At 38.0% G+C, this 21354-nt stretch overlaps 1 protein-coding gene across 1 annotated transcript in view; it reads right to left on the reverse strand.

The window, feature by feature from the left end:
- Positions 1-21354, reverse strand: part of LOC116730790 (dolichyl-diphosphooligosaccharide--protein glycosyltransferase subunit STT3B) — a 102312-nt gene that overhangs the window by 33393 nt on the left and 47565 nt on the right. Inside the window, exons 3-4 of the mRNA XM_032580278.1 lie at positions 15960-16247; positions 6341-6406 (exon numbers count right to left, since the gene is read on the reverse strand). Coding sequence (XP_032436169.1) covers positions 6341-6406; positions 15960-16247 — 354 coding nt within the window. The remainder of the gene's footprint in view (positions 1-6340; positions 6407-15959; positions 16248-21354) is intronic.

A 21354-nucleotide genomic window follows, 5' to 3' on the forward strand; every position in this document is an offset into this window, starting at 1 on the left:
ATCTGATGACCACAGAGGTGCTTTGAAGAAGATTTAAAGAGCGCACCATGCAACAGGCCGAGGGTTTCCTTTCTGAGGTTGCAGATGCATTTATGTGTACGAAGCTTCACACACAAACTATTCTTGTTATTTTCATAAAACATGTTTTTTTCAGTTTGCCATGCCTTGCAAAAGTATTTGCAGCTTATAAACCTGTTTCACAATTTGTCATATGATAATCACAAACTAGTGAACACATGTGAGGTGGAAGGAGTATGATGTATGGTTTTTCAATTTATTTTCCAATAGAAATCTATGAAGATGCACATTTGTAATCGGCCCACTGAGTCTATCTTTGTAACTGTGGTTCTTTTGCATTATGTTTCAACCAGCTTCCAACAAATTGTGTTCAGGTCTGGACCTTGACTAGGCCGATCTAGCAAATTAATATGTAATATATTGTGGCTCTGGCTGTATGTTTAGGCTCATTGTCCTAATGGTAGCTAATGTGTGTTTAGCTCAATTAATCTTCCCACTGAGTAACTACTTTACTAGTCCATGAGGAAGAAAAGAAAAAATCCCACTGCATGGTGCTGCCACTACCATGTTTTATAGTGCGGGTGTTCAGGGTTAAATCCAGTTTAAAGTTTATGTACTACAGAATTAAACAGACAAAGAAGACAAACTTTCATTTCCTCTGAGCTAATCCTTATGTTTGCTGCAATCCCTACATTCCTTGAGGCAAGCAGACCAAGCCTCAGTTTTCTTTCAACCGTGGATTTCTTGTTGACATTCTTCAATAAAATGTCACTTTTGTTAAGTATTATGTAGGAAATTAGTTGTAAAGATTTGTTTTTGGGGATATTGGTATAAAAAAAGGCCAAATACAAATGCAGCCCTCACTTTTCAAGTTAATTATTCAGGTTGTGTATGCTCTGTTATCTCAGACCCTCAGTCAGTAGTGGCAGATGATCGCTCACACTGGGTCCGCTTCTGCTGGAGGGTTCCTTCTGTTAAAGGGGAGGACTCCTCCTCTCCACTGTTTCCTCAGATAGAAGACTTTTTAAACAAGTGGCACAATAAACTTGATTGCATTCTTTCATAATGATTGAATTGGAATAAAATTGAGTATGAATCTACATATAAATGTGCGCAAATTGTATTATTTTTCCTTGAGATGTTTGTTGAAATTTTTTAAAATAAATTTACTAAATTCACTTATTTGTAAAAATATTTGAATACTTATCATTTTTCTGCCATGTAACAATTATTTGGCCACTGTTTTCCATATTCAGCAGGTATGAGTACTGCACAGACCAGTGGAGGGCAGTATGTAATGCAAGCATGTAAGTAGTAGTGTGGGAGTTAAAACACTATGTTCATGATTGACTTTGAGTTCCTTCATCCACCAGGTTGGTCAGAACCAGACGGATATCTCCATCTCTAAAGTCTTGCTGTCTGTTTAATGTTTGAGTCCAGGTAAGTTGCTTCCCTTAAAGCAGCCACTGTGAGAGCCCAGTCGTTGGAGCATTTAATCAGCATTTGATTGAGCTAAAGAGCTTTTGACAGGCACTGACATTACAGGTTAGTCTATTAGAAGATGCTGAAGGGTTTAGGGAATTGGAATTTTCTAATCAGCTTTGCCCTTTGGTTCCAACCTCAGAAGATGATCTGCAGTCTCCAGCGACGGTCTGAACTTTCCTGGCCATCAGTCCATCAAATTGCTCAGATCTGTGTCTTAATCCCAACCACCACCGGAATTTCTCCTTCAAATAATCCAAAGTCAGAGCAATAAAAGATCTCTCCCGGTTCGTTTTGGTATCTCCTTATCAAGTGTAATGTTCAGTTAAGCCACACTTGGAAATAAAACCTTGGCTTTATCCTGATTAAATACCATACTAAAAGAATATCTACAGTGTTTCCAGCACTTTGTCTAGAAGGCCAGACAGTCGGTGGTTGCATAGCAAACGATGTTATTGATAGAGACATCCAAGCCAGGTCTATTATTCTTTGAGGTGGACTCGTCTAGAGAGGAACATCTGATCGCTTTGGACAAGGAGGAAGGTGTGGGCTTACAAAGAAGATCATAGTAAGAAGACAGACTAAATGTTTTCACTGCTACTGACGAGGACAATAAAGTCAGCTGTTATCTTTTTGTATTCTTTCTATCTTTGTCCTCTTGTTTGATCTCTTTGCACCTCTCTGTACACCATTCTGTTCCCTCTGCATTTTGTCTGCCATTCTATTCATCTCTTCACCAATCCCCCCCTCCGTAATCTCTCGGCTCTCGAGTCCCCCGCTGCAGTGTGATCGATGAAGCTGGATTTTGGTAATCTGCTGGATTTGACATCTGTCTCGCTGCTGGCCAAATAGCTTTAGTTTTGAATTAGGAAGACGCTGGAGATTTTCATAGGCGCCCATGCAAACAATCTGTCGCCGAGGCACAGTGCCTGAACTGTTTTTTTCATCTCATCTCTCATCAACCCCCTGATGGGATTCTGTCTGAATTGATAAATAATACAGGGAAGCAGTGGCTAAACCTACTAACAATTGTTGCAGATTTCCATGAAGTTGCAGAAGATGCGTCCTCTGTGTTTAGTCAGGGTGAGAAGGAGGTCGTTAGGAGATAGCAGAGAGTAGTGGCTCTGAAAGTAATCCTCTCTCACACAAACATAACATTCCAGTATTTGGGCTTTGCTTGGTCCCTTAAAATAAGATTGTCCAAAGACCATTGATTGACCGGCCCAAAGCAGCCCTTGGGAAAATTGTGTACTCCCCAATCGTAGTTCAAAAATGGTACAAAATTGGCCCTCCAGCAAATGGAGCTGATGCAGATGGAACTTTTTTCAGTTTTTTTGGGGGGGGCGGTTTTTTGGAAGAAGTTTTAATATATCCCTCTTCAATGGGAAGTGTTCTGTACAGCACAGTATGCTTCCTGTAAAATTGCCTTTTATTTCAATTTTACAGCAAGAAGGCCATCAAATAGCCAGTAACTATTCTCATAAAACAGACTTTGTTTGGAATAGTCTAAAAATAATAATAATAATAATAATAATAATAATAAGATAACATTCGAGACCTTTTTTTTTGGATCTATTGGACCCCCGTTATTGATTGAGGTTGAAGACCACAATCTCCCACAAATAGATGAGATCTAAAAATGTTTACAACTGCCTAATTTCACAGTTCAAACAAATATAGTTAATATACATTTACACACACAATGGAAATTGTTTTGGCACTTGCACAGAAGCTAACATCGCTCTTAGTGATTCAGCCAATCGACACCAAGGAACATGAATGCCACTGCTATATTGGCTGCTTGCAAACAAAGTGTCAAGTAGCATTTTTCTTGAATATTATAGAACACTCTACCAAAATATAAAAGAATAAAAAACCTGAATACACACAAGTTTGTGAATAATCTGGAGATATGTTCCAGAGAAAAATCCACAAAACTGAGCTGCAAATTGGTGGAAGTCTACTGTACAATGAATTTTTTCCTATCTACAAAAATAGAACTACTTTGTTCCATTGAAATAGTGCATATTTAGTTTATTGTTGAGTATGTATAAAGAATCATAAACCAACTGCGTTGCAGTGATTACACCGATTAAATTTAGTGGTATTTTTTTGTATTACTTTTTTAAGGCTGCATGCCAATCATTTTCTGGGTACTGAATTTCTGCATTAGTTTCTTACAAAACCAAAATGCAGTAGTTTTTGCACTTGCAAAAATATCATACAGCCTTCAGTGACCTGATGACACCATAGAATAACAAGAAGCACTCAGCTCCAGCTTTACATCAAAAACCACTTCCTTGCTGGTACAGCCATATATAATAATTAATGAGGGAAATGTGTTACAAAACAGACACTGCAAAGATTAAACTCAACAGCTAAAAGCCACAACTTGACAAAGGTTTCAAACAGAAAGCTTAAGTGACATTAGATGACAGCTGACTTATTGATTTTTTAAATGTATTATAATCTGATGTTTATATCAACGTATGTCAGACAGGCCAAATTCAATACTGAGGGCATCTAGCCTGACTCTTCTGTCTGTGATATGATCAATAGAAGAATCAGAGGTACTTTAGCCTCACTGGTATAAAAAGTCAAACATGAACAGCTCAGCTGTAAATGCACAGAAAGGTCTGCTAAAGAGATCACTGACGGAGCCGACTGGACTGATTCAGAATGTCTGAGCTGCTGCTGCAGAAGATAGAATAAAAGAGGAAGTTTCTGTGAATGACATGCTGAAATTGGATTCTGCCTTTTAGACAAGAATCTGCAAAATGGATGACAGTAAAAATCATCTGAATAAAAACGCTCCTGGTTGCAGTATGCAAAGTGGAGCTGGATGACGACCCGAGTTTGCATCAAGAATTATGTTGAAGGAGGCAAACGTCTGGGTCGAAGGCTTCCTCTGAACGGGTGATTAGATCTAAACACTTCCTCAAGCAAATCCTGAGAGCATGAAAACTTGAAGCTTCAGATCAGATAAGCACAACGTAAACGTCCATTTATGGAAATCTTGACCCACAAATACTGAAATGAAGAGAATTAAGAACTTCAGTTTTTCAGCCCCCAAATGACTTGTCTTAATATTTTTTTCAAAACTCTATTTGGAGAGAACGAAGTATTTTAAAACATTTAGTTTATAACAGACTTATCAGTAAAAGACCTACTTTTACTAACAAATTATAAATTACAAAATCGAAAGTTTTTTTTTTCCTCAAAGGACCTCAGGGACGTGAGTGTGTATTCAGCATGAACTTTATAGTGGGGTTGACAAGAATTTTGATTTATCAATAGGCCTGTCACAATAACAAATTTTGCTGAACAATTAATTGTCTCAAAAATTTTTGCGATAAACGATAATATTGTTTGAAGACCTTTTTACACTGATTTAATGGAAATTACGTAATAACGCATGCAATTTCCTGCCAAAGATAGATACACTTTGTTTTCAAAAGAACACTTAACACTGGAACTGATAATCAAAATAAACAAAACAACCAAAAACAAAAATGGATTCTCAGTCTCTATTAACACAAAACGCACTTGAAAAAAAAACTAAACAACATAAAGCCAAAGTGGAAATAAATACTGCATTCAACCAAAAGAGTGCAGATTATTGCCCTATAGTAATAATTAGATTTAAATAGAGAAGACGGGCAAATCCGACTACCTGATGCAATAGTTCACACTACATGATTTTTTGCTCCTATTTTTCCCCTTACATTTCTAAGATTGTGTGGTGTGTTATGATAGATCGCTGTGGCCGCTCTGATCCAAATCAGGGGTTTTCCCCGACTGGGAGCTTAATGCAGCCTGTTGAATGTGACAGGTAGCCAATCAGAAAGCGGGGATTCTCCTGTGCTTTCTGAGGGGAAATTACAGAGGGGAAACCCAAACAGCTGACACAGCGCAACCGGAGATGATATGTGGAAACAACATCAATGTTTATTCAACATGAAAAGAATATAGAAATGACAAGAGGAGGAGTTGGAGCGAAATTGCTACCGCAGTTGATAAACCTGGTAACTTTTCAGGTGTTCTTCGTTAACGTGACATAAATAGGTTATAATGATTTTCATTCGCTCAGGACTGACAGTAGCCACATGGATTGCAGGTAGATTGTAGTAAAGCATTGATTAATGCCTGGTTTTAAAATTAGTTAACTGAACTTGTAGCCATTAATTTGTGCCCATTGTTGGACATCACACAGCAGGAACGGAACCGATGGAACCGTTATACCTAGGATTTCTGTCGGCTAATGTGTGGTCTGTCAGGTTTTGAAAATGGGCCGACAGCTCTAAGATGGTGTAGTGTGCGCTGGGCTTTACACTAAGGAAATGGGGGAGGGAATCAGTGGAGAGCACCGGAGTTGAGCCTTTTTTTTCCATTCAGTGTCATTAACAGAAAGAGAAAAAGGCCGGAAGAGACGATAATGCCGATAATTAAAATGATGTCGATAGTTTTAATTTATCGTACGATTAATTGATTTATCGTTTATCGCGACAGACCTACTTATCGAGATAAAGAAACTAGTCGATGATGAATGCAAATTACAAAAACTGAGTGGTTTTTGTACTTTGAACCATCTGTGGTTTCTTTGATGGTTTCAAAAGTTTTTAATAAAGCTGTAATTGTGAAAATATTTTTTACAGTTTGGTGGTATAATTGCAACATTTTGTGTGACAATGAGCAAGTTTTAATTTTACACCAGTAATTGTCCAGATGTCCAGCCAGAAGTACGATGGCAATGATAGTGACTTTAAATACTTTTTAATCATTACTTTTATCCTTATTACAACTAAGGCAACAAAATGCAAATGCATTAACTAACTCTTACCATGTAGAAGTAGGAAAGACAACAGCCAATGGTCCAGAACACTGAGCCCGTCTTCACAGATTTCACCTGAAAAGAGGAACAGAAAGACAATTTAGTGTTCTCCAATGAAAGGGTTCCTACACGTTTAAGTTCTAAACCAGCTCAAAGACTACAAACAGTAAGAGTAAAAGACAAATATAACCTTATGAATGGACAATGAACAAATGAATGACAAGGCAGACAGACGAATGGACACACAGGTAAATAAATAGTTCACTGGATTGAAAGCAACCTGTCTAGCAATCCAGCTGATGAACAGACCAAAAGACGGATGAATTGATAGACCGAATATACAGTCTGATAGCTGGATGGAATGATGGATGATTGACAAATAAATGGACAAAAAGATGTGGTAAAAATTGTTGGACAAACAGGTGTTTAACTAATGGGTGGATGGTAAATGGACTAGTGTTTTATCAAGTCCAGAGGACCCAACAGCGCTTCACACTGCAGTCATTCTTTCACCCATTCGCACACACATTCACACACTGATGGTGGTGAGCTACTGGATAGTAGCCACACCTGTTCTAGGCTGCCATGCACCGGCACCAACAGGCCAACACCAGAAGGCATGTGAAGTGTCTTGCCCATAGAGGATTGAACCGGCAACCCACTGATTGCGGGACAAGCTCCTACCACTATGTATGCTATATTTACAGTAGAAATCCTGAGACTACTAGCAGATCAGACTTTTTCTGCTTACTTAATTTCTCCTATTAGATGACATTTTCAAGCCATAAACCTATTCACATTTAATATAGTAGAGCACGCCAACTTAAACCCTTCATTCATGTCTGTTGATCATGAACATAAACATCAGAGTTTTCTGTTGCAGAACATTGTGTTAAACATAGCCTGAAACAAGGTCCGCACACCGACATGGAAGCCGATATGAAACACAGACATGGCTAATAATTAAAAACACTGTTAAAGGTACATCCATACAGTCAGACAATAGAAGTCATATTTCAGAGTGACTTCTATTGTCAAGCTTCTTGACAAGTGTTGTCAAGAAGCTTGATTGCAGTCAGCAAGGTTAATTTATTTAAAGGGGAAAAAAAGGAATCAATGTTTGCTGGACAAAGGTAGTTTCAGTCCACAAATACCACGACACACACCTCTGGATCAATAAGCTACAAACGGCAGCGATGCTTTATATAGCTGGAGCAGGTCAGAATATCCCGACACCGAAAGGAACAGGGCAGAAGACAGTAGTCTGATTTCTTGCCAACAAGGAAGTTGTTTGTAGGAGGAAATCAGAAGATTTCAGAGCTACGTAGCTTTATGTGGGTTGACATGACGACACAGTTAAAGCCCCGGTTAGGTGAAAGGTTTTTTCTCTCCTTGGAAGACTGACATAAATGGTGGAAAAAAATTCACTGAACAATTTAAATCCCGTCAGGATTCTTTTTTTTCTTCCATTTAACTTCTACATTCCCCATAATTTGGTGAATTTGACAGTTCTAGTTAAACATTTTTTCATCTATATTGTAATTTGGCAATTATTAATTGGTAATTAATTCACAGACACAATCTATTGTGTCTGTGAATTAATCAGGGTATGTATCCATTTATCTTTTTATCAATGCATCTTTAATGATATATTTAATATCATCCATTGATTCCAGATTTTAGTAGTAATTTATTATAGAATATATTCTCTTTCCTCCTGGTAAAAACCAAATGTGTGTGTGAATAAAACACTGAACGGGTCTCTGTGCCACGGTGTAGGAAGAACTGTATTTAGGTCACTTCAGAACCGCGACCATGAGTGATGTGTGTTTTCAGAACCGACTGATAACCAATTCAGGCTGTTTAAAATCTGTCCCACCACCCCCTGTTTACCTTTGGGCATATTCTGCTGTCAGACTGTGACTGTTAAATCCCCTGCCCTACTTCATGTTCAAGCTTTCCGTTTTCACACTAACACACACAAAATAAATTCAGTCAAGCCAGTTTTTTCCTGTCTCACAGTAACTCCCATCAATCTAATTTGGTCCCATTGTGGAGGGAACGCTTTACTAGGGAACACTGCCCATTACAAAGAATGCAGGTCTGATTTGAACAATAAATTAGCAGGTTCTTGCACAAAATCTAGAGTGAGATCCTGATATCTTCACCCACACAAACAAAACAATCAGGTTTTAAAGGTAAAACATAAACGACATCTAACATGAATGACTGATATGTTGTGATCAAGTAACATCTTAATCTCCACTTTGAAGGAGAACAAAGTTCAACGTAATTCCAAATTATTTGCAGAATAATTAGTATGTTTTTTGTAGAACTTATCTAATGTATGTAAAACAAAATGCAGCTTAGGAAACTGAACCTCCAAGGCACAATAAAACTGGCCAAAACTTGCAGTTTATTTTTCTTTATGTTGATTGACTGGAGATTGGAATACCATGGATGTTACCCTCTGCTGTAGGGCCAAGTTGGTTTCCACTGTTGGTTTCCACATATTAATGCATATTAAGGTATATTATGTGATTAAAATAAGCAGTTAAAAGAGTTTCTTGATAAATTTATTCACCCCCTGACCTATCCTATAAAATTTCATAACAGCTGGTCTTTAAATCAGGGTGATACTTCAAATTATCAGTAGGGGCCAGAATATTTCGCCAGTAGTCAGTGGAGAAGGACAAAATAGTGGTTGGCTGAAGGGACTCAGTGAAGAATAGATAGGAGATATACATTTTGAAAACCATGGAAGAAAGAAAATAAAAACAGAAGCTAAGGTGTAACCAAAACTAGTGCTAATCAGTTTAGTAGACAAAACTGCTGAAGACAGCTAAACTTTCCCTATAAATATTTCTATTTGAAGTACTCACTGCTTTTAAAAGCAGAGATGCTACACATTTTTCATGTGAAAACTATTTTCCTGGACCTAAAAATCAGATGTTCTCATTTCTTTTCAGTCTTTTTTAAAGACATTTCTAATAATATACATACAATTGTAATTTTAAAAGTTTTTTAATATAGAACCAAAAAGAAGGAGTTAGAGTTGAGTAGCTTTTAAATAGGCTTTATCCAGATCTGTAAAGATTATCCAGACGTCTCCAGATTTCACAGGAACACTTCAAGAGTGACATCAATAACCACAGAGGACAACAAGAGCCACTGAACAATCTGCAGCTTTTCTTTGACATCATCCAAACTAGTGAAGCTGAGCCGCATCCAGCCTGGTGTTCAACTTGTGGCCAACCCCCCCAAACCCCTCAGGGCTGCTGCCTTTGTTTAGCCACACAAGTCTCTCAGTGTGGTACCAGACCAGCTAATTAAATATGAACCAAGAGAAAGAGCGGAATTACTGGTCCAACAATACAGTCATGGTGTGCAGGGTTAAAGAAACGGAGGGACACTGTGCAACTGTGTGCTGGGCGACTGTTGTTCTTATGCAGACAAATGGAGCAACTCTCCTCTGTGTGAGTGGATTCAATTATAGATTATGGGAGAATGTGTGTGTGTGTTTGGGGGGGTAAACACAGAGATCAAGAGAAAAGAGTTGAATGGGATTTTTAGTGGTTAAAATGAAAGAGTTGGATAATGAAGATTGGGTTGAGACCGGAGAGAACAACGCTGTTCATGAAATGCTAAGAGGATAAAGTGGAAGAAATTAACAAGCAATAGGATGATACAGGAAAAGAAGGTAAGCAAGGAATAACCAGGAAGAGGAGAAGGAGACGCCGCTCGATAAAGACAGAGACAAAGGACGACAAAGGCAATTAACGCAAGACAATCTTGGAGAAGGATGAGAGAAGGACAAGAAAACCACAAAACAAATGTGGGTAAATGAGACTGATAATGGGAAGCAGTGGGGCATGGCCAGGATGATTGTTTTTCAGGGCCCTCGCTAAATTGAAGGGAAGATGTGAATGGGCGTATGATGAGTGCAGCGAGATTCTTCTCGATGGTGCTGCCCTGCTCATGACATGCCGCCTTAAGAGGCGGCAATGGCTGCCGTGTGGAACACCTGCCTCGCTTCGAGATATATTGTCCCACCACGCCAGACGACAAGAGGCCATTATGATGAAGCCAAACGAACACGTGTCCTCTACAACCTCATAGACACACGTGATGAGGGGAGAAACGGTCATGGCAGATGTTTTATAGGCGTCGCTGAAGGTTAGTGAAGGCAGAACAGTACCATAACTTCCTGACACTTTCTATTATTTGAAAGAGTTTCCAGCGATTTTGAGAAAATACTAAAAGCACAACTCCACTTTATAAGACAATAGATGGATTCTGTCGCAAAGCAGTTTAAAGAGTCGGAACAAAGCTGCAGCTAACCTCTTCCAAAATTCAATCAACTGCAGCCCTATGCTGAGTTTTCTGCCGACTCTGCAGTCTGCGCGGCTCCATTCATCTCAACTAAACTCTGTTCTGTTTTCTCCATTTCCTTACCTTTCCTTTTCAATCTCAGTTTTCAAGACAAATAGCTCGTATACATACAGAGCCATGCAAAATTGTTTAAACCTCTTGAATTTCTTCTACCTAATTATGCACTACCAACACAAAGTAGTTCATACTAGAGAAGTGGCTGGAAAAAAAACATGGTTTTCAAAATATTTTAATTAAAATCTGAGCATTTCTTTGAATTTTTCTTTGATCCCTTATAAAAAGCAGTACAACAAGTTGACTTCAGATGTCACCTAATTAATAAACATTGCATTTTTCTAGTAGCACTGACCACTCAAGGCACTTTAGTTAAAATCACCCAATAGCACACTCATTCATACGCTGATATAATACACATGGCAAAATGTGAACAAGTTCAAGGGCTATGACTGCTTTTGCATAGCTGTGTATTTTTTCCATTTTATCGTTGCAAGTAAGCTGCCAGCTTTCTGTCAACCATTTGATGCATTGCTTTCCTTTTCTTTGTTTTTAAATGCATGCTCCTTTCCATTTTAACACTCGTGTCAGTAACATTTTGTGTCTCTGAAAGCTTTTTAAATTCAGAATAGGCCGTCTGTGTCAGTTTAAGTAGGACAACAGCGGAACAATAAAGTCCTTTGTATGGAAGCACGAAGCATTTATATCCCTTGTCCTTCAACCTGGAATGATTTCCCAAATGTTGACGTCTTCTTTTTGGTTTTTTTGAAGTCACCACTGCAGCGAAGATGCTTTTCAAAGGTTTGGCTCCCTTCCAGCAGCTGTAGAGAAAGATGGTGAGTTTCTCATTAAGGACACTGTGCTTAATGTCAATCAGACTGGGCCAACATGGGCCAAGCTTCACCCAACCAGGTGTTTGTTGAATAAACTCGGCACACCATGGAGAAATAAATACTAGAACTAAGAGGAGACTGTCTATTAACTGTTTGTTCAGCTGGAAGAATCAATGTTTACACTGCGGTTCTTACTCTGCACAAGTTTTTCTTCCCAATAATTTAAAACCACTTAGCATTTTCTTAAAAAAAAACCATCTATCAGGCTCTTTATAGAAGTTTGATTTGAATAAAATGCATCATCTTCTAAGGCGAATGTGAAAGCTGCATAGTCTTATTGTAATTTATAGATTTTTAGATTAGACATATCCAACGTTTACCCTAATGAAAAAATAAATACAGACGGCCAGCTCTTCTTGGCCATCTGTAAGAAGACAGACGGCCAAGATAATTTATAGAATTTATAATTTGTTAATATAAATTAGATATATATTTGTTAATATATTTATCAAATATGTTACTGCTTTTTACAAGAGATCAAAGAGAAATTCAAAGAAATGCTCAGATTTTAATTAATATTTAACAAAAGCAGTGGTCTTTTTAGCTTCTATTGATTTCTTAAAGTCAGCAAAAGGTTGTTCAATGTTGCTTCTTTTGAGCAAATAAACCACAAAATACATTTATCAAGGTGCTGTTTGCTTTCACAGCATGCAGATGGGATTGCAGAACCAAAGAGCTGTGGCTTAACACCAGTGACACCAGCACATTCACACATCTCTGGCATTTCAGCTTTAGTTGCTAACTGACTGATCTCTGTAAAACCATCCTCAAACAGCCACACTTCTTACTTTTAAATACAAAAAATGTTGGATGTCCTCTTATCCTACTGAACATTTCCCACCTCAATGAGGCCCGGCTCGCTTAGCACCTGTAGGCTGTGCTACTTCTGCATTTGCTTTCTCACACTTCTGCAATCCTGTTTTACCCCATTACAGCTCGGTGATATTGTGTTATGTACAATCTGTAAACTGTAAGTCAATATTACCTGTAAATTAATATTCTCACGACAGAGGTGCAATACTAGTAAAGAGAAAACTTTCAGCAGATAATACAACAGAGTTGATCTGATTCATATTTTTGAGCTTTTAACCTGCAAAAGCTGAATTTGAAAACGTTACTAGGATGGAGGACAAGATCCACCTGCACCGATTGTCTGACCAACTTCCTGTTTCACATCCACGTATAAGAGCTAACAGAGAACATCATATACTTTATAATCGTATTTGACAAAACATGTGCAGAGTAGACTGCAAGAGGATCTGGGTTTAAAAGAGCGGAACTATCGATGTGGTTACACTGCTGAGTCAGAGCCCAAACACAGCGGCTTTTATCAGGGAGATGGAAACTTAGAAACAAGAGCTGGATGACAAACTGTAGCTCAGCATCAGATATGACACAAAGTAAAAAAAAACAAAAAAAAAAACAAGCCACAAAGTTGTTTCAAAAAGTAACGAGGCACAACCTTGAAAGCACATGCAGTGGTGTACTTAAAGGGACAAGACCAGTTTCTACACATCTTATGGAAGCCTTCCGGACTTTTCCAAATTCTCGGTTCTTTGGGTTTATTTTAAAATGTTAATACAAAAGTTCACTTTCGATTTCCGCCAACTATTACTTTAGTGGGAAGGCATTTAATATGGAACAGGAGGAAACTGAAACTGGACACAAAGGAGAAAGGAATGGAGGACAAAAACAAAAATATGGAATGACAAAGGAAAGAAGCAAAGACATAAGGAAGGGAAAAAAAGAAAGTACACACAAAGGGAAGCAAGTAAGGCCCCGAGAACAAGAGGAAAGAAAGAACAGTGGACATGAAGGAGTTAGAAAGAAAGAAGAAAGGAAAGAATACAGAAAATCGAGGAGTAGAATTACAGACTTCCAGATTGCATTGGAACCATGAATACAGCTTCTGTCTGATCTGATTGGTGTTCATACTGCAATACGAGTGAATAAGACCCTCCACCTGGATGAAAGCCTCCACTGTGCCGCGTGTTTTCACACTAACACAGATTAATATTGACGCTTAAAAGGTAAAATAAAATTGGACAAATAGCCTCTGATCTTCTATTAAAAATTGAAACTCGCCTCTGGCATATTTAACAAAAGCTCTTTTTCATTTTGTTAACTCAACTCAGCTTGAATGGGAATAATCAGGACTGCAGCTACTAATCAGGCTTTTCCAACGCTGGAGGCCAAAGCAATTCAGTTTAAGAGATGCATAAAGAAAATTAGCATCTGGATACATTTAGATATCTAAACGACAAATATGGGATTTATATAAAACATTTCATCACATGAAAACAAAATCTGACTTGATTACTTACAGACTTAAACCCAATACAAAGAACAGTCTGAAAAGATTCTCACATACTCGTAGTTCTTGTTGCTGCATCAAGCCAAGATCTCATTTTAGGCCATGCATGTTTTCAACTTAGTTCAGATTTTAAATATCTCCACTATTTCCCCTGCTTGACAAGATGCATTGGCCTTTGTAGAGAACTTTCCTTGTAAAGGAAGTGGTTGAGGATTGACGTTTAAAGAAAACATCAGCCATGATTAGGTTTACAGTCACAAGGTGTAAATGTCAAAAGAATATATTCAGGTTTCCTGAATATGGTATACTCCATTTCATGTTTCAGTACTTTCTCAGATTCAAATTTTGGGATTTTTCTGACCCTGTTTTACAACGTTGGAGACATTTAAGTTGAAAACATTTACAATTATTATGCTTTGGGAATAATTGTGGGGTTGTCTGTGAGTAGTAGCACTAGATTAAAGAAAGTCAATGACACTGATAGTAGTTTGACACTGGCGTTCAAAATATGATCTTTCAGATAATGAAATGTTTGGAAATCAAAACATATTTTCTTCTCTCATTTTTTCACAGATTTGGAAAAGCATAGAGTTTAATTTCATAGATACCCAAACTTTTAAAATAATACTGTACAAGTACTTTTAACTTTCTGAATTTTTAGTGGCACAGAGCTGGCTTATTATTAATAAATCTACAAAAATAAATTGGTATTTGGCTAAAATGTCTTGATTTTCCTTTGGTCTCACACAGCAACAGTGTGCAGGGCTGGTAATTGGATGACAGTATTTTGACACGTCCGTATTATAACACTGTCGGCATGTAAGAGATTTGTTAACGGAATAATTTTCAGAGACTGAATGGGGAAAAAGAATATTATTTCATAAATATGTTCAACATGATTTTAGGATAAGCCGTAGAAAACTTTAATTCTCCAGCGTTCATCTCGGGTTCAACAGCAGCAGGATCGACTATAAGCTTTTAGAACTGGACTAAAAGTATAAACACTAGAAGGTTTTAGTCAAATCTGTACTAGTTACAAGTTTAAAAGCCTAGTTTATATGGCAACATTAAAGCATTATTTTATCTTATATACAGCTCTTTTATCCTTTTAATATTGCAAATAAGTCACATTTTTCATATTAAGAGCAGAATGTTTTTTATAGATAGAGCAGATTAGAGTTTGTTCAGCAGAATTCAAAATTGATGAATAAAAAACATTAGAAAACTGAAGGGATGCAGAATGAATAAAAACATCCATTAACAGTTGACAAGGTCAAGTTCAATATCAAGGAAGAGAGGCCTCCTGATCAAACTGTTTGCATAGCAATTTCACGCATGCATGTATGATGCTTTCATATGAAGATATCTGCAGGGCTTTGAGGCAGCTGCTGATGCAACTGAATGAGCGAACAAACTCTTTGAAAACTGTTTTTTAAGCATCTTTCATCTTGAAAAGCTGCAGTGTGGTGTTTTGGTGCGGCTTTTGTAAACAACCGAGTTATATTTTAGCTGGAGGACAAAAAATAAAAATCTTGTCTGTGGAAATACTTTTTTCATAAAACAATGAGTAATATTTTAATAACCAAGGATTTAAAAAATTACAAGGAAGAAACAGGTGAGCGAGATGTCATGTTTTGTTGGTGTCGGTGAACCTTGTGGATTAAAGAAAAAAAAAAAGGAAGTTAATTGGAAACAGTGGCCTAATTCCACCATAACCAGGCTTGATTGTACTCCAAAAGGTCATCGCATTGTGAAGGTTTTTCTTGTCCAGTTTGGATTCTGTGAACCACATGGCCTGCAAAGATCGCCAGCTTTCTTTTCAAGGCTACGGATAAATAATTCAAGATGTGAGGCAAGCAAGATTTGAAAGTAGGGCCCTACTTTCTTGGCTAGATAAACCTCGTCTCTTAGAAAAAAGGAAACTACGACTTCAGACAGATGAGCAACGGCAGAAAACATGACAAAACTATCACATAAACATGTATAGAAAAATGTCACTTTTTCTCTATTTAGATTGAGCTTTCAGTCTACATACCCAAAGGTAGTAGGTGAACTGCAGTGCAAAGATGGCGATGCCTTCGTTGTCGAAGGAGCCCGCCACAGAGCGGGAGATGTAGCCCGGGACGATGGCGATGAAGCAGGCTGCCAGCAGCCCTGCGCCCTGGTTCCACAGCTCTCGCGTCAGCAGGAAGGTGGAGATGGCCGTCAGGCCGCTGAACACCGGCGCCAGGAACACACACACATCCCGGATGTGCACCGTGAGGTGAAGTAGGTTGAGGATGTAGTGGATAAGGCCGGCGGTCACCATGAGCCCTGGGTAGACCTGATGGCAGACACACACACAGAGATTAGAGCGACAAAAAACATGGAGGTTGCGTTCAAGAGGCGGTGAGAGGATTCACAAGACAAGGTCTCACAACATGACTAAGAGCACTGTATTATGTTTCACAGTTCACCATAGAAATTACAAAGCAACTGTCAAACCCATGCATAGTTTTTCGACTTTCCTATCTTACAAAGTTGTAACACATCAACATATCACAGCTTGTTAGAGGCAGTGGTCGCTGATGTGTAGTGCAGGGAATAAAACCAGGTGCAACAATCAGGCTCTTTGCATATGGCATTCAATTTGGGTTTCCAGTTGAAGAGAAGTGCACACGCCTCCATATCGCACATATGGACTGGATGTGGTAAGACAAGTAGAATCAATTTTGTTCTCTGGTTGAAGTTCAAATTCAAAATGTAAGTGGCACATTTAGAAATAGGCATCCAGTTTAGTTATAATGGGAAAGACGTCAACTTTATGACACAATTTTATAATAGTTGCGGCAGAACGCATGACAATTTCAAAGTGCTTATCGGTTTCACTGTGATGCACTCAAAGTGATCAGTAGAAACACAGATTGTGTTTCCGCTCTACGCTATGGCTGAACTGATTGTATGGAGATGCAGGTAAAAGGAATCTGAAGATTTGGCAACCTTACTGATTAATTTACTGTATATACATGATATATTATGATATGCTCTACACTTTATTCCTAAACAAATAAATCAAAATGTAAAAATTATTTAATGAGAGGGGAAGATGGATAAAATCTATTCTAGGATAATTAATTATTTTTGCTTATCGGTTTTAAAGCAATATGGATTATATAGTAGGTTTCACATTTTTATGTAAATTCTGTGCTGAAGTGAAATTGTGGCATTTTTAATTGAGGTTGCTCAAGCAGTCGATAACTATACTGCTTTTACGAGGAGGAGGAAGAAAAAAAAAACAGCAAACGAGCAGTTTGGTAGCCTTTTGCAAGTTCTGCAATTTTGTTTCTTCCAAAGGCAGCAGCTCTGGTCTTAAAACTCAAGCTCTCAGTTGAACATAACAAGTTCACACCAGCAGATTATTTTTATAATGACTTATAAAATGCAAAAAAAAACCCAGTTTGTTTACAACTGTTAGGAGGTTCCGATGTGTTGAAAGAAGGCCATTGTTTCTAATAACCTTAATGCACTTACAATATGTCTGTAGTGCGCAACAATTTATTTTAGCAATGAGACCTTTTAAAAGGCTCAAATGCACAGTACCACGTCCCTTCTTCACAAATTCAGTGTTGTGGAAAATCTTCTGTTAGTTTCTAATTCTCTTAAGACTCAGTGTAGCAGAACAGCAGATCTAAAGTGTTAATTTCCCACAGAGTCTCACTGATTCAGACAGGAAAAAAATACTTCTGCTCTGTATTTGTTCAAAAACAGTAACTAATTAAACATAACATTTAAGATTAACTTTTAGTCACTGGTAAATTGGAAGCTTGGTGGGTGACCTTAGAACACTGTGCGGGCACAGCTGGGTGTTACAGTCTTAAATCCTCCACTTTCCCTGTAGGGCCATTAGCTCAGCTGATTTTAAAAAACCAAGTTGACAGCTGCAAACAGGCTTTGTATTAACTTTCTTCATTAATGCATGATTTGTGTATAACAGCTCTTTTGAAAAGCTGCAGCTCATAAATGCAAATAAAATTCAGTTTAAACCAAACTGTCTAGGGCATTTTCAGAGGTGAGGGGAACAATTACAGTGAATATTTCAGCTTAAAATTAATCTTTCATCATCTTTATGGATTCCCTTTAGTCCAGATCAACCTTGCAGCAGAAGGATAATCTTGACAAACTAGTTTAAAAAGCGCTGAATGAAAAAAAGGCAGCATTTCTTCAGCAGAATGTATGATTATTAGCTCCTCGTGCTGAAATCGAACTGTGGCCCATGTAGGTGAAGCCTCGTGCCCCCGTCTCCTCTAACCATGAGAGACGATCCAATTAGAGCCTGTTGTAGTGTACTAGAGATGTCAGATGCAAAAAAGGTTATGCATAAAAGTAAGTGATCTCTAATGTGTATTCAGTGTAGCCTCAGTCTATTCTCTACTTCTCCTAATAAACTCGTGTCTCTATGTTTCTAATTAGCCTACAAGATCCAAGCTTCACCAGCCAATCTATTTCAATGAAAGTCGACTCTCTTTCTCTCTCGACTCAGAGGATTTGATTCTGTCTATTGGAACAAATTCCCATCATTCCCTGCATTAATCTTATAATTATTTGCTAGTTTGTATTCTGTATTGTGACCTAGATTAGGAAAACTGCTACTGTTTAAAATAGGGCTATTTTTAAAAGATCTAGTTTGGCTTAAATGTTTTGGTTTTCAAAATGAATAGAAGCTAAAAGGACAGAGTTCTCATTATGAAATGTTGAAAACCTGACAAAAGCCCTTACAAAATATGTATTCCAATTGTCCTCGTGGAGACAAAGAGTGGGTTATCGGCTTGACAGCTCGCTGTTGTTACAGGCTGGCACATTAAAGAGGCTTTCCTTTCTTATTTGCAGCTCAGAAAGAAAGAGCAACTGACAGCCGTCCTCTGGGGAGAAGAGGGCGGGCCGGGGAGAAAAGGGAATAAAAAGACAAGGTCAACTGGACTGGTCTTAGCAGAGACGCACTTCACTGTCACTTTAACTGGTATCAAGTCATCTGTCCTCCAACTGGTGCGAGCCATCCGAGTGCTTGGAGGATTAATGTTTTCATACACAATTAATGAGGGTTGTCGAGATCTACTATCTAACTTTGAATTGAAACCCGGGGCAAGGTAAAGGATAAGGGATGGAGAAAAGGACATTTTTGAGGATGTATGAAAAGCTACAAAATAATAAGGAAGACATGGATACTAAAGATGTACAGATCAGAAATCTGTGGCTCATTTCTGATTTAAAGTTTTAACCTAATGATAAGAACAGCTAATTCATTATTTTCTTAGATAAATTCAAAATGGGTTTTTTTTTCTAGATCTTCCAGGTAGTAGTCATTAAGTATTTATGTAGTGAACAGAGGCAACCTCACACTCTGTCTGTGTACTTGCTTAGCTTTTCTATTTGGGACCTTCTCTGGCATATCTACTAACCTTCTGAAGACCGATGGGTCTTATGGGGACCAAAGCTCAGTCCTAATGCGATGAACGCCACTTGTTTAAGGGTTAGGGGTTATGTTTAGAGGTATAGTGTGAATTAAGCTTTTGTTAAATGGGTAAATACAACCAAAACAAATGTGAGAGTCTAGTGTTAGTAAGAAGTTAGTGAGCAGTTGTAAGATTTCTCTTTTCCCTTTGGCCACTCCATTCTTGTTTACAGTTTGTGAATAAGGAAATTGACCTCAATGTCTTCTTCAGAGGTTTTGGGTGCACACACATGCAAGAGAGTAAACCACTTGCTCAAAGGGTTTGATTCGATTCTCAGAGTAGTGTGAAAGGAAACCAGCTGAAAAAGTAACAAATATGGCTATTTTGGTCCCCAATTTTGGTCAGTTCCATAACTGAGACTACTGGATCATCAAGTTTGAAAACACTCCTAGTGGTAAGAATGGTTAGCATTACTAAAACTCTACTCTCTGTTTTAATTCTCTTAAAAATTAAGATTATTGACCTCAACATTCTGAAAACCTTTCTAAACAAGATTGACACAAAGTGACATAAAAGAGAAGGTTTGTTGTACTTCATTTAGCCTTCCTGTTATCTGCTGAAAATCTTCTCCCTTCCAGCCTGAATTAACTGTAGACATATCTTGATGTGTCATAGATGATAGCTTTTTAAAAAGCTTCTCAAATGATTCCTCTGAATTTGTGCATTGACACGTAACATCAAGGTAACAGATACACATCAGTTGGCACCAGTGAGGTGTTTTGTGTTTCTGCAGAAACAGAACAGATTACTGGACATTGTTCCCAGCATTTTGGAGTCTGGACTGGTCCTGGACTCCGCTGGCCGGTGTGTTAATGACAAGCTGCGCCTGCCAGAACACTTCGGTAAGTACTCTAGTCACTGAAGGGTTCTCCCTGATGCCTTCAGACACTTGAGTTCTGACTTTTTCTTTCGGTGCAACTCCCATTCTACCACAAACATATTTTTATCATTAATGATAAATGACTCACTATTGCTGCCAATCTTAAGCAAAATGTGTATTTCTAAAAGTTACCTCATTATGAAGTCTCCACTGCATTTCTTAAAGGTATTAAACTAGAGGTTCATGATGAAATGCAAGGTGCCAATAACTGGACATCTTACCTTGAAGCATTGGCAGGCCACCAGACCATGCTGGTGTAGGCTGTTCATTAGAAAATAAGCCCACATTTTCTGCCATTGTGAGCTGCCCTATAGTGTACTTTCCTCAATGACAAGAGTGCACACTAAAAAGTGTTACAGCAATATGGCAGCAATAGTCAAAAACAGGGAGTGGATTTTTGAGTTTCTGACTGGCCCAGCAGGTTAAAAAAAAACAAAAAAACTGTCCAAACCGGCTACTAGCCAATTTCTCAGTTCACTGCTGACGAATAGAAGAGGTGATATAAGCAATTGGAAACTAAAACTGTAGGAGAAAAACATCATTTGGAAAAAACTTTTTAACTGACGTTTTCAAGGCAAATGCTCTTAACTACATTATGGTTAAAACTGAGGAAAAACCCAACTCTCATCTGCTCTCCTCCATGTTTTAAAAGCACAGGCTTAATGCAAATGAGAGCTCTCACACAATCATTTTATAACTTTGAAAGCAGTGTGGGAGGTGAGGTAAATACCATGTCTCTGAAGCATGCTTATGTTCAAAAAATGATTTGGCTCAGTCATGCAAACAGAGCTGCATTTTCTCAATTAACCTACACACTAAATAAGTGAGCTGCCATAAGAGTGCTCCAATGTAAAGTCGCTGTTAGTTGCCTTGAGCCATTTTTAGGCCAAACATCATCTGTCTTTTGCTTCTCATTTCACTGGACTACAAAAGTCAACCTTCATAACTGAGAAATTAAATGACCATTTGTTTTGAGCTTATTTGGTTTATATGTAGAATATTTCAGGTTACAAATAACTTGAACTCAGTCTAACTTTTGGTAAACTGTAGACTTAATGATT

Source organism: Xiphophorus hellerii, chromosome 13 (genome assembly GCF_003331165.1).
Source record: "Xiphophorus hellerii strain 12219 chromosome 13, Xiphophorus_hellerii-4.1, whole genome shotgun sequence".
In the NCBI taxonomy this organism is placed as follows: Eukaryota; Metazoa; Chordata; class Actinopteri; order Cyprinodontiformes; family Poeciliidae; genus Xiphophorus; species Xiphophorus hellerii.